The 13138-nt window shown below is 44.8% G+C and overlaps 1 protein-coding gene across 2 annotated transcripts in view; it reads left to right on the top strand.

Annotated features, from left to right (window-relative positions):
* FEZ2 (fasciculation and elongation protein zeta 2) overlaps positions 1–13138 on the top strand; it is a 473881-nt gene that overhangs the window by 383759 nt on the left and 76984 nt on the right. The window contains exon 6 of one of the 2 annotated variants that reach the window (XM_078649275.1): positions 7040–7120. The exons of the other annotated variant lie outside the window; for it this stretch is intronic. Coding sequence (XP_078505401.1) covers positions 7040–7120 — 81 coding nt within the window. The remainder of the gene's footprint in view (positions 1–7039; positions 7121–13138) is intronic. 2 annotated transcript variants of the gene reach the window in all.

Below are 13138 nucleotides of genomic sequence, written 5' to 3'. Positions count from 1 at the left end.
GCTAAGAAAAACGGCCTTGCAATGGCTGAGGAGCTTCCTATCTGATCGCTCTCAGATTGTCAACCTAGGCCTGTACCGCTCGGCCCCCAAAAAATTGTCAAAGGGAGTACCTCAGGGCTCATGTTTGAGCCCTACATTATTTAACATCTATATTGCTCCCTTGGCCAATCTCTTGAGGTCCCATGGGTTCATCCCCATATCATATGCCGATGAAACCCAATTACTTTTCCCATTCAACAAGTTCACCTCAGCAGTACGGCGTCCTTCTCCAATGGGATGAGACTAATATCACACTGGATGAGGAATAATTTCCTCCAGTTTAATGTGGGAAAAACAGAAATCATGCTCTTTGGAGAGGCACCCCTCCTATGGCCACCCGACTGGTGGCCGACAGATCTAGGTCCCCATTCTGCTCCCAAGCTGTCAGTCAAAAATTTTGGGATCCGGCTGGATCAGGCACTTACTCTGAAGGAGCATGCTGCTCAGACTGCTGGGTCTTGTTTCCATGTAATGGGCCTACTCCGCTGAGTTTTCCCTTTGCTTCCTGACTCCTCCCGGAAAACCCACGTCCAGGCGCTTGTACTAAGTCGCCTTGACTATTGTAACGGCCTGTTAGTTTCCGCCAATGATGCCTCATTTGCCAGATTACAGGTAGTTCAGAACACGGCGGCACGGATGGTCCTTAATGTTCCCTCTAGGACTCCCTCCCGCCCTCTTCTAATGAAACTGCATTGGCTCCCCATTCGTCAAAGGGTCAAGTTTAAAATCTGCTGCACCATCCATAAGGCATTGCTTAACCCGGGCCCTTCTTACCTTTCCGAGAGGTTCATGCCTTATGCTTAGGCTTTCCTGTTTTCAGTTTCTATTTTTGGTCAATTCTGGTGTTTTTTTCCCAGTGTTTTCAAGTGATTTCAATATCTTAAAAAACAGTGGTTATCAGTGGTTACCCATTTTTGCGCCATTAAAAACGACAGAAACAGTGTTTTTCCAGTGTTTATGGAATGTTTCGCTTTTATTGCTTGCTTTCTGCACTGATAGCACATGGTATATAGACAGTGTAAGTATAGTGTATATGAGGTCCAAATAGATTTTTGCAAATTAACCTTATTGTAGTACACCATACAATACTTCTTCAGTGAGTCTTCCGTCATGTGTGCTCCCTCTTTCCTTCCCATGTAAACTTCTGTGAAAAGGTCCTCTCAACATTGGCACTTGAGATGGGCAACACCTAAACAGCCAGTGCACAATTTGTTAACTTCGGCCACTGACATAGCTTTCCACACCAATACTAGTTCACTTGAAGATTGCCATTCTCAGGGCAGTTTCTGCAGCATTTGCGCTGACTGGGGTGAATGTATGACATTGTTCTGCATTCTATCCATCAATTGTTGTTTTTGCATTTGACACCCCGAGTGGGACGGGTATGCTCAGACGTGAGTCCCGTGCTCTCCACACCGCTGGAGTCGAGCTATCCTGGCTGGAGACGGCTGATAGCCAGAACCCGGTACTAGGATGCTTGATTCCGGTCCAGGGAAGACATGGCTTGGCAGTTCGGGCTGGACTGTTCCAATGAGGCACAGGGTCAAGGCTGATTTGCATATGGCCATGTCTGAGCTGGGGTGGTGTGGAGTGCAAACAATGATGGATTTAGGCCCAGATCTCTGCACTGGGTTGAATGTATGACATTGTTCTGCATTCTATCCATCAATTGTTGTTTTTGCATTTGACACTCCGAGTGGAACGGGTATGCTCAGACGTGAGTCCCGTGCTCTCCACACCACTGGAGTCGAGCTATCCTGGCTGGAGACGGCTGATAGCCAGAAGCCGGTCCTAGGATGCTTGATTCCGGTCCAGGGAAGACATGGCTTGGCAGTTCGGGCTGGACTGTTCCCATGAGGCACAGGGTCAAGGCTGATTTGCCTATGGCCATGTCTGAGCTGGGGTGGTGTGGAGTGCAAAAAACGATGGATTTAGGCCCAGATCTCTGCACTGGGGTGAATGTATGACATTGATCTGCATTCTATCCATCAATTGTTGTTTTTGCCTCAGAGTTATTGAAGCAGTCAAAAATTAAACAGCACTTTTGAAACTACTGAGGAAATTTCCCATTACAGAAGGGATCTAGAACAGAGTACCAAATGCCATTGGTGGTGAAGAGACATTTCTATGCACCATTGCAAGCCATTTCTCATACATTGTAAAATAAAAGTTCATGAATTGCTCTTCATCATTGCTTTGCTTTTTTGCAGAGCATTCCAAGTGACACTGCGTTTCATGTTTTCCAAAAGTGTAGTGTCATGTTTTAACCACTATCCCAGATGCTTGGTGATAGCGCTCTTTTCACATATGCTTGTCACTATACCTTGCATTGAATGTTTAAAGCCTGAGGTGTTGGCAATTCACCTATTATCAAAACTGACTCACTGGAAACTGGGGGCAGATGTATTAACGCTTTTTACCCATTCTCTGTGGGTAAATGTGATAACACATATTAGGAAAGATTCTTATTTTACCTATCAGTGAAAAAATCATATATGATTTTGATATTTCCTGATTCTCCTGATAATTAAACAAGACCTAAAACATGTTTTTTAACTCAGCATCTTTAGACCTAAGACCACAGAACTGAAAAAAAACAAAAGGAAGAAACAACAATATTTTAGTGGAATCCCTAAACAACAAAATTCAAGCAGAAATTATTAGCCCAGACTTTCTTACTGCTAGCTTGTATAACAAATTTTCATTGTATTGGCCCCTTCAGGAAGGAAAACAATGACTTTTTCACTCACTGTTTGCTTACTTGGAATGGCATTTCGTTTGTGGTTGTGCAGGTGTTTTTTCAGTGTTTATATGTTTTCACTGGTGAGGGCTATTTCTCTTTCAGTGGGGTTTAATCAGTTATTATAGGTTTAAACCTAAAACCAGACAGCCTTCTTATGCTCCCTCAAGATCTCTCCGCTCGAGTACAAAACATCTGTTGGTGGTGCCGCAAGTAAGAAGAGCAAGACTAGGAGGAAGGGCTCTCTCTCTCTCATCTTGGCCCCCGCTACTGAAATGAGCTGCCTCTACCTCTGAGACAGTGTCTAGACCATCTACAATTCAGGAAGCTGCTTAAAACCACTCTTTTCCGCACCTGTTAACTTGCTGGAGCCACACATTACCCCCATGTTCCGTTTAAGCGCAGAGATACCCATTCTGGGGTCGATTCTAGCGCTATATAAGCAAATAAATAAATAAATAAACAGCTAGGTCATTGAACTTACAAAATTGGAAATCATCGGATCCATCAAAACATGCACAATGGACAATCAAAATGAGAAACACTAAAGAAATAGAAAAACTTTATTCACTCAGAATAGGGGCCATTTGGAAATTTGCACAAATATGGGGAGTAGAACAAACGAATTGCGACGGGTACTGTAACTTAGCATAGATAAAGAAATCAATATTGACAATGGGTTGTAACTATAAGAATTCACACCTACTCAGTCCATGGTGCAGTTTCGGGCCGATCCTTCCGAGTGGTGAGTCCTGGATATTCAAACTATTATTATGATGTCTCAGCCTCTAGCCTGGGTTTCAGTGAGACTGACTGGGGCTGCTGGGCCTCGAGGCCTTCATCCTGCTTGAGACACTTGCACGCTGGCATATGCATGCTCTGCAGTGGGACCTGAAGTTCCAGTGGGTGCATCAGGGGAATCTCTCCGACATGGTTCATATCTCAGAGGGAACTGCAAAAGATCTGCAGTGGTGGTAAATGAACCGTGATTGGGTCCGCAGCAGACACCTCTCCTTTCCCCAACCAGATCTGACAGTGGTGACTGATGCGTCAATCGTGGGATGGAGCGGCCATCTGGGAGAGGTAGAGATCATAGGCCTATAGTCTCCAGCAGAATCTGGACTCCACATCAACCTACTGGAGCTTAGGTCAATTCGCCTGGCATTAAAAGCCTTTCTGCCCTCCCATAGGGAAGGCTAGTGCAGGTGTTCACGGGCAACACCAAAACATGTGGTACTGCTGCAAACCAGGAAGAGTGGGGTCATGGACCCTTTGTCAAGAAGCTCTGCGTCTCTGGACATGGAACATCTCTGGAACATCAGGGCACATCACTGGTGGGTCAGCACCTGGCGGGCTCTGTGAATGCCTGTGCAGACAAACTCAACCGAAGATGCCTAGCAGATCGCAAGTGGTGTCTCCATTCGGAGGTGGTACAATGTCTTTAGGCAGTGGGAAGAGCCTTGGCTAGTTCTGTGTGCCACCGAAGAGGTTGTGCAATATCAGTGGTTTTGCATACTGGAGTTTCCAAGGCGGCTCTTGCTCAGAGACGCTTCACCTCGAGTGGAGCTCAGTCCTCCTGTACACCTTTCTGTCAATACCACTCCTACCCAGAGTTCTCGAGAAGATCAGGAATGGCTGGTCCCAAGTCATCTTTGTGGCACTGGTCTGGACTTGAAGAGTTTGGATCCTGAGCTGTTGAGCATGGCCAACGGTCCGCTGATCAGGATTCCCCCTACGAGAGGATCTTCTGTTTCAGCAGCAGGGGAGGATTCCCCACCTGAACCTGTCGACGCTCTGCCTTCAGGTATGGAGATTGACTGGCGACCGGTGACAGCTTTCGACCTTACAGCCCAAGTTTTGAAAAAGTTATCTTGGCATCCAGGCATACCTCTACCAAGACTGTATATGCCTGCCATTGGGGCAAGTTTGTGGCATGGTCTGCAGAGAAATGGGTTGACCCTCTTTTTGCTACCCTCTCTCAGGCCCTTCTCTTTATCCTTTCTCTTGCCCAGCAGGGCTCTGCTTTGGACACCTTAAAGAGCTATCTTTCTGCCATCTCAGCCTTTCTGTGGATGCCAGATCAGCCATCCTCCATTAAATTCCCTGTGGTGAATAGGTTTTTCAAAGGTTTGCAACACGTTTCCATCTTTGCCCTTCATTATGCTTCAGTGGGACCTCAATCTTGTCCTTACATTTGTGATGTGCTGTCCCTATTAGCCACTGCACAACTGTAATCTCAGGCTCCTTACCATCAAGACGGCCTTCCTAGTGGCAATGACATCTGTACGAGGCGAGTCAGTGAGCTTCAAGCTTTGTCATCAAAGCCTCCATACATGAACATCCACCCAGACAAGCTGGTTCTTCGCACTAGAGCTTCCTTTCTGCCAAAATGTGTAACTTGTTTTTAAGCTAGGCCAGTACATCACCCTGCCTACCTCTTACGGTCTGCCATATCCCTCTAAGGCAGAGGAGCAAATTCACCAATTGGACCCAAAAAGAGCATTGTTCTACCATGACCGCACAAAAGAGTTCCATTGGACGACAAACTCTTCGTGGAGTATGTTGGAGTGAATAAGGGAAAGGCTGTGCAAAAACAGACCATCTCCTGATGGATCGTGCTTTGCATTAAGATCTGCTATGCTTCGGCTAAGAAGCAATCCCATTAGGGTTTGTATGCTGATTTCACCAGAGTGAATACTACGACCACTGTGTTAGCAAGTGGAGTTCTGGCCCTGAATATCTGCCAGGCAGCAACGGGGGCTTCTCTACACATGTTCATGAAGCATTACTGTCTGGACAGTCAGGTCCGTCTGTATGAGCACTTTGCTCATTCGGTCCTGCAGGACTTTCTAGTGAGAAACAGTTTTGAAGACCTACCTCCAGAAATATATTACTTGCATATCTATTTTAAGATTAGGATTCTTCAGTAGAAGTCTCTAGCAGATGTACAAATTACTTGCCTTTGGTAATGTCTTATCTGGTAGAGACTATCTAGCTGCAGATTCCTTACCAACCCACCAATCCTTCTCGTTCTGCGAACTGATTTTTATGGACATGCTGATCTCCTTTCAGGACCCCAGTTTTCCAACCCAGTGGTCGGTGTTCTCGTGGCTCCGCACTCCTGGCATCCAAGTCACAAAAAGGAACTGATGTCTGCTGGCTCGTTGGTGCCTATGTAGGCACTGCGCATGTCACGTGTGGCATGGCTCATGAGGCCACACAAGGATGAGCGATACCACCTACTGACGCGCAGGAGTACAGCCCACGAAAATTTTCCAGATCAAGTCTGATGCCTGGGGATAATTCTAAGGTAAGGAATCTGTAGTTAGATTGTCTCTACTAGATAAGGTGTTACCGGAGGTAAGTAACTTGTTCTTCCGGCTTGTTGTTATAAAAACCCTTTGTAAAAGTCATGGCAAATTGGTGCAAGTGGTAGATTTGCTGGACTGCTGTTCTCTGCTCCATGCTTGAGCCTCTGAACTATTAGCTGAGCATATAGTCTACAAAAGTAACTATAGTTGATTTGTACATATACAAATCAAACTTACTTTTGACTACCAGAAAACATATTTTGCATTGTAGATGCAACCTGTCTTGCCTCCATGTTAAATTTTGGAGGCGTACGCTTCCTTTAGCATCCTGTAAGTAAATACACTTACCTCAATCTTTTTTGGGGTCAGATTTGTGCATTTCCACAATTTTTTTGCTTCTCTAACCACATTCTATGTGCCTAAAATATTTAAGAATTAACACTTTCGTTTTCATTTGACTTGTCTTGCTCTTATTAGCCCACTTTTTTTATTTGCAGGTGTGATTTGTATTTGCACCCAAAAGGAAATTGCGTTTGAGCCCAATACACGGCATTGCATACAAGTTACACACTCAGTGAATTTACTACTGTCCTCTTACAGTTCTCTATTCTGGAAATTAGTTATTTTCTACGATGCCATGTTTGTTAGGCGCAATTTTTAATGAAAATAGTTAGTTATATTCTTAGTCTGTTTTTAAATGCACCCCATTTGAAACAAATAGATTTGCGAGACAATCTTTAGAGATCTTTCATTTGCAATTATTAGGAGGAAACGCCAGTGCAAAATTGCCGGCAAATGTCATAGGTTACTTCTCAAGTCAGCTGTTTTTTTGTACACACTGCTGCGTTTTGTCTGCTCACCTTAACCTGTCTTCTCGTCGGCTGCTTACTAATTGCCTTGGGCTGTCTTTTTCTTTCTGTCTCTCTTTGCACCGTTCTGCCACCTCCAGCGCTTCAGCATGGAAGGACTCTCAAATGTCATTCAGAATGGTTTCCGCTACACGTTTGGGCACTCAGGTGGCGATAAGCAGGTGCTTGGATTTTCTTCTTTACTTTTCGTGTACTCTGTCGCTCCTCTGTGTGTGCTATTTCATATTTCCACTCCTCACGTACAATGTTTGGTGTCATTTTCTTTCTCTGCGTCATTTACAATTATGTGAGCTCTACCAAGGTTTTAATGTGCATGTATCTCAGCGAGCCACTATATCAGTACGTTATGTAAGGTTATGCTTGCATCGTGTTATATAAGGGTAGTACGTCATGTGCAAAGAGCCTGTAGACCAGCCTTCGCACTGCAGCAGGAATGTCATTGACATCACAGTCTTCGTCAGTGTTTAGGCCTGGCAGGGGATGGAGGCGAGCAGTGCTGGTGAAGGGAAGGTATGGCAAGGTAGTGGCGCAGGGAATGAGAAGAAGGCTATGGGCGAGGTGCAGCCCCAGGGAGGGTGAGGTGACCCGATAATGCAGCGAGGGGGTAGGAGAGCGACCGAAGGTGAATGAGGTGGGGGACAGGAAGGAAGGCTGGAGAGGGATACAATAGACTATTGGGTGAAGTGAGGAGTAATCTGGTGCCTAGATGAGGAAGATGGACAGGGTTGTTTGTGTTAACGAGGGGTGCAATGAGGTGAATGTAGAGGAGAAACAGGAGGTGGGGAGGAAGGAGAGAAGAAGAGGTGAAAATATTTGGGAGACATGTGGGGGAAATGTTTTGAAAAGTAAAAGTGAGGGGTAACAAACTGGATTATTTAAAAAGGAGAAAGAATGGGGTAGACGGAGTTGGTAACTTAGGGGATAGAAATCGATTGGAGAGTAAGAAATACAAATATATATACAGGAAGATGGGGTTAGGGAAGAGTATAAATGCAAGAGAGCAGGAGGAAAGATTACGGTGGAGAGGGCAAATGGGGATTTTTGCTGGAGTTGGGCGTGAGACAAAGAGTGATCTTAGTTACGAGAAGTGTAGTGGGTATAACATTGTGCGGTTGTAATGTCTGCATCCTGACTCCAACAGGCCGGCCATTTGCTCCTCATCTCAGGATGACTACTTTGTTATTGGATGTGGAGTTCTCCTCACAAGGTAGCTTATACTGGCTAGCTCTGATTATGATGAAAAATGGTCAGTGACTGAGACCTAGTCTGGGTCATCGAGCATTGCCAGACCATAGATGGTAGTAACGAGTGAGAAATATCAGAGAGGAGTCTATCCCTACCTTTGGTTGAACACCTGCCACCCCAGAGTCTTGGACTTGCAGTCTGAAATTTACATTGATTTGAAGGAACTGGAGAAGAATTGAAGCCCTATCTAAAATGTTTATGAATTAATGTGGCGCCTTGGTTGGGGTGAGTCTTTGTCTGAAAGGAGCTGTCAAATGATTATTGGGATCTCCAGATGTGTTTTTCCTGATTATTAATTCGGGGATGATCACCAACTTTAGACACTGGTGCTTAATTTGTAGATGAAAGAGCTGGTATAAGAAATAGGGTTTTTAGTTTGAGAGAAACAAGTACCCACCTCAAGTAACAATAATCAGAACCCATGTCAGGGTGAACTACCAAAGTCACTAAATAAACCTGAGCTCAATCACCTCGTTGCTATGGCACAGAGGAGATCGGCTTAGCTCAGAGGAAAGGTGTAAAATATTTAGGCAGAATCAAAATAGTAAAAAAGGTAAAATGCAAGACAATAAAAATCTCACACTGAATTAGAAAAATAGAGTAAACATTAATAAGCAAAATGACATAAAAATGACAAAAATCAAATAAGGAGAACCAGAGATATGAGTTTTTTAACGTTTTAAGTAGAAATAACGCCAAGAAGCACACAGTGCCAATGATGGTGAATGGTCTTTGCTGAGCAGGACCTAGATTCAATTTTACGCCGACCTCGATGGAGTGTGTGTCGACACTAACTAGGTTTGCCCTTATCAAAGATTTTACCTTCCTAATCCGCCACAAGAGTACACTTTTAAAGCCACCCAGGACCTTGGGGGGAGGCACTTGGAGAATCACTTGGCATCAGGAAGAGTCTAGTCTAGGTTCATTAGCCTCTGATCCGCTGAACAGCTGGTGAAAAGGCCTTGTAGCTTGTTGTCTCTGTAGCTTTAACAAGAGGTCAGCCTTATGACCTTTGAAGCCCACTCTTTGACCTGGATGCAAGACATAACCAGTGCAGTCCTCTTTTCAGGTTGCAGACAGCAGGTTTAGCCCACTTATGCGCTTCCTCAGGTCCAGGAGTGATCTGAAATGGATGCCTGGACATGCTACATTTATGCGCCGCACAAGCTAGTGGGTGGAAATGACTTGAGCACACCCTAACCAATGGGGTAACAGTTTCTGGGACTATCCCTACTTACTTTGGGCATTTTCAAGATGGCGGCAGTCTTCGGCCACACTAAACTTGGGCTCTCAGGGTTGTGAGTGTGTATGGTAAATGTACAATGGTAAATATTGTGTCCTCCCTCATTGAGCACCAATATCCGGTTTGAGGCAGTCCCTGTACCCTCAAGATACTCAGAGGCAAAAGTCTGGTAGAACAAAGCAGAGTTTATCAGCAACCAGGCAGCTGATACACTGGAATTGTTGTGGAATCCACCTCTCACCCTTTGAAGAGTTCCCCAGGATTGCTATGTAAAACCCCAGCAGGCCTCGACACTCCAGCAGAATTTGACACTGATCTCAACAAGAGGCCACTGTGATTGGGCCTGGTGTGGATTTGGGGACTAAAGAAGGGTGAAGGCCTGGGTGTTAGTTATCATTTTCCAGCTGCTTGCAAACTGTAATTAGCATTATTAGATATAATAATTTAATCCAGTGTTTTCCTGTGGAGCAGCCAGCCTTACTACATCGAAAATAGTGTTTGGCTTTCACTGTGAGGTCATGTGCAACAGTAAACAGGGGACCTATCAATTGAAAAGGAAGGTTTTGACCTGTCAAAAAGGACTTATTTTGACAGTTCGAATTGGGAGTTTAAAACTGCACAGCCAGGTTACAAAGGTAGGCCTGGAGACAGTTTGCTGGGTCACTGCAGTGGGTTGACACAATAGGTGCTGCAGCCTACTAGTGGCATTTAATTTATAGGCCCCGTGTAAACTCTGTACCATATACTACGGCTGTTTAGGTTAGTTCAATATGCCAACCAGTTGTATACCACTTTCAACATGCTAAAGTGATGGGGGGGGGCACAAGCACTGTACAACTGGTTAGCAGGAGTGAATTGAGTAGAGTACTATGGCCATCAAAAATAGAGTTAAGTAGAAAGGTAAAACAATCCAGGATAAGTCTGCTGAAAGGGCAAATTTCAAACTGAGGTATAATTGTTTTTGATTTTCCCTTTTGTTTTGCAAGTACATTTGTTTAAATTGTGAATAGGCATGTGCTCCCTTCTCTGTGCTGTTCATTGGTGATGGTGTGGGACATGAATTGGCTGGGGATTTATTGTTGTTTCTTTTGCTTGTATGTCTTATGTGTTATAATTCTTTGTGGTTGAATTGCAGCAGTTATGTGGTTTATGGCTTGCAGCCTACTGTTGAACTGCTGAATACGCACATTTTGCTGTTTTCTCCTTATCCTAATTCATAATCCCAATTTCACCCTTTGTTCCACTTTGGGGCCCTCCGTGTTTAGTGCAAGGGTGCTAGGTATGTGTCTCTTGTGGGTTATTTAAAGTTGGCATTTAAGATTTCTGCTGTAGAACCAATCTCCAACTCGATCTGTGATGTTAAAAACACTTGGTTTATAATATATATTAAATATTGCATTCACGTAAGTTTAACAAAGCCCTTTGTACAATACTTAACTTGTTTCATACATGTTTTAATAATCATTACTTTTTTTTGTCAAAACTGTTTATTGCTGTTTGTTTGCAGATGAGTATTTAAACATACCCAGTACAATATAACAGGCTGACCATAGTTACAGAGCTAATACTTTTTACAGTGTGCTGTATAAAAGTGCCATATTGTACAATCAGTTGTCTCCAAATTTTCCTGAATACTCCTCCTACACCACCCCCGTAATCTAACTTTGGTACATGGATATAATCTTTTCCATAAATTCTAGAGTGCCCTGTGGAGGCCTCATGTAGGTTGTTTAGGCATAGGGCCATGGTGCTCTCTCCCGCGTCAGTCGGTCTTCCTCTACATAACTTCGATTTATAATTGAAACCGGTGCAGGGTGCAACTTCGATTTATAATTGAAACCGGTGCATGCTGCTGGTGCGTGTGGAGCATGCAAAAAGTGGCAATCCCGTGAAGAGGTAACCCACTACGGGCCCCCATACATACTCAAACTTTTTATGGGAGTCAGATGCTATATCTCCCATACGCTCCATCATGATTGCTTGCCACAATCTGGCGTGCCATTGCGTCAGCGAGGGTGCGGATGTGCACTTCTATGCTGCCGCCACCGCCATCTTCATCCGCCCCTAAACACAGCCACATCACCGCCTTGTCATTGTTTGTTTGGTAGCGAGGACTGTTGTGGATCATCCCCAGCAGGATCATCTTGGCGTCATTTGGTATTGGGTATCCCAATATAGTTTTCATTCGGGCCAGTATCGCAGCTCAGAAGGGGCGAATGTTGGAGTAGTCCCACCATATTTGTTTATAGTTCCCCAGCAGGCCACATCCTCTCCAACTTAGGTCCGAAGAGTAGGGAAAAATGTTCTTGAGCTTAGTGGGGGTATAAGTACCAGTCGTACATGAATTTATAGTGTGCTTCCCTCAATCCCATAGAGTGATTACACCTCAAGATGTCTCGCCACAGCCGAGACCAATCCTGGTCATAAAGGGGTTCACCCAGTGTATGCTCCCAATTCGTTACATGGCGTGGCCTGACCGGTGTCAGCGTGGAGAGTAACTGTGCACATAAAAAGGAGCTGCAGTACTTGGCCCCACTGCCCCTCTTAACAAAGTGTCCCAGGGTAGTCAGATCTCTGGTGGCAGCCTCCTTCATGGTCGTCCACATGACCCAATGTTTAAGTTGGGAGAATCTAAATAGTTCCGTATCCGGCAGTTTAAAGTCGTGTTTTCACCAATCAACATTTTAATATTCCCAAATTAAAACAAATCGGAGATTGTTAGGCAATCGCCCTGTCGCCAAGCCTAGTCTGGGCCCAATCGCTGTGCCGCAGGGGACTCCGGGTTGAAATAGATGGGAGGGTAAGGGGAAGGGAATGTGGTTCAACCCTTCTGCCTAGTTATGTCATCCCAAACTCGCAATGTGGTCCGTGTGTACGTGCTCAAGTACACGTTGGGCGGGTGGTCATCTTTGGGTTTCCAAATAAGTCTGAGATGTATTTCCCTGCCACCTCCCTGTCCATGTGTAACCAATGCTTGTCTTATTCTCTTACCGACCACTCTGGTAACACCCTGAGCTGGGCTGCATTATAATAAAGGAAAAAGTCTGGTAGTGCTAAGCCCTCTGCTGTCTTGGCTGTGGGCAAAACCTTATATGGAAGTTGAGCTTGTTGTCCCTGCCAGATAAACCTTGTCACCATGGAGCGGAGGTTAGCGAAGTGTCCCCTGTCCAGTGTGATAGGCAGGCCCTGAACCAAGTAGAGAAGCCTAAGCAATACCATCCTTTTCACAGCCTGTATGCGTCCCAACCACGACAGGTACACTGGTGCCCATGTTTTCCTATCCGTTTTCAGTTGTTGTATCAACAGAGGATAGTAAGCTTTAAATAGCCCTCGATTTACGGGGGTTATTTTTAAGCCCAGATAATTTATGTCCTTCTTAGCCCACTGAAAAGGGGTGTGTGCCTCTAGCGATTCCTTGTCAGCCTGGGACAGATTTAAATTGAGTATACAAGATTTTGTTAAGTTGATGTGAAAGACCCTTCAAGACGCCTCAATTTTTCCATTAGAGGGTGCAGCGATGTGCGGGGGGAGTCAAAGCAAGCAGGACATCATCCACAAATAGAGATATTTTATGCTTAGTGGCACCAAAATGGACACCTTTATTTCTTGTGTGAAGCATATTTCAGCGGCTAAAGGTTCAATGCTCAGTGCAAATAGGAGAGGTGACAGTGGGCACCCCTGCCTTGTTACC

The sequence above is a fragment of the Lissotriton helveticus genome, chromosome 6 (genome assembly GCF_964261635.1).
Source record: "Lissotriton helveticus chromosome 6, aLisHel1.1, whole genome shotgun sequence".
NCBI lineage: Eukaryota > Metazoa > Chordata > Amphibia > Caudata > Salamandridae > Lissotriton > Lissotriton helveticus.
Note: the sequence above shows the minus strand (reverse complement) of the source record. Positions and strands in the feature narration are given on the sequence as shown.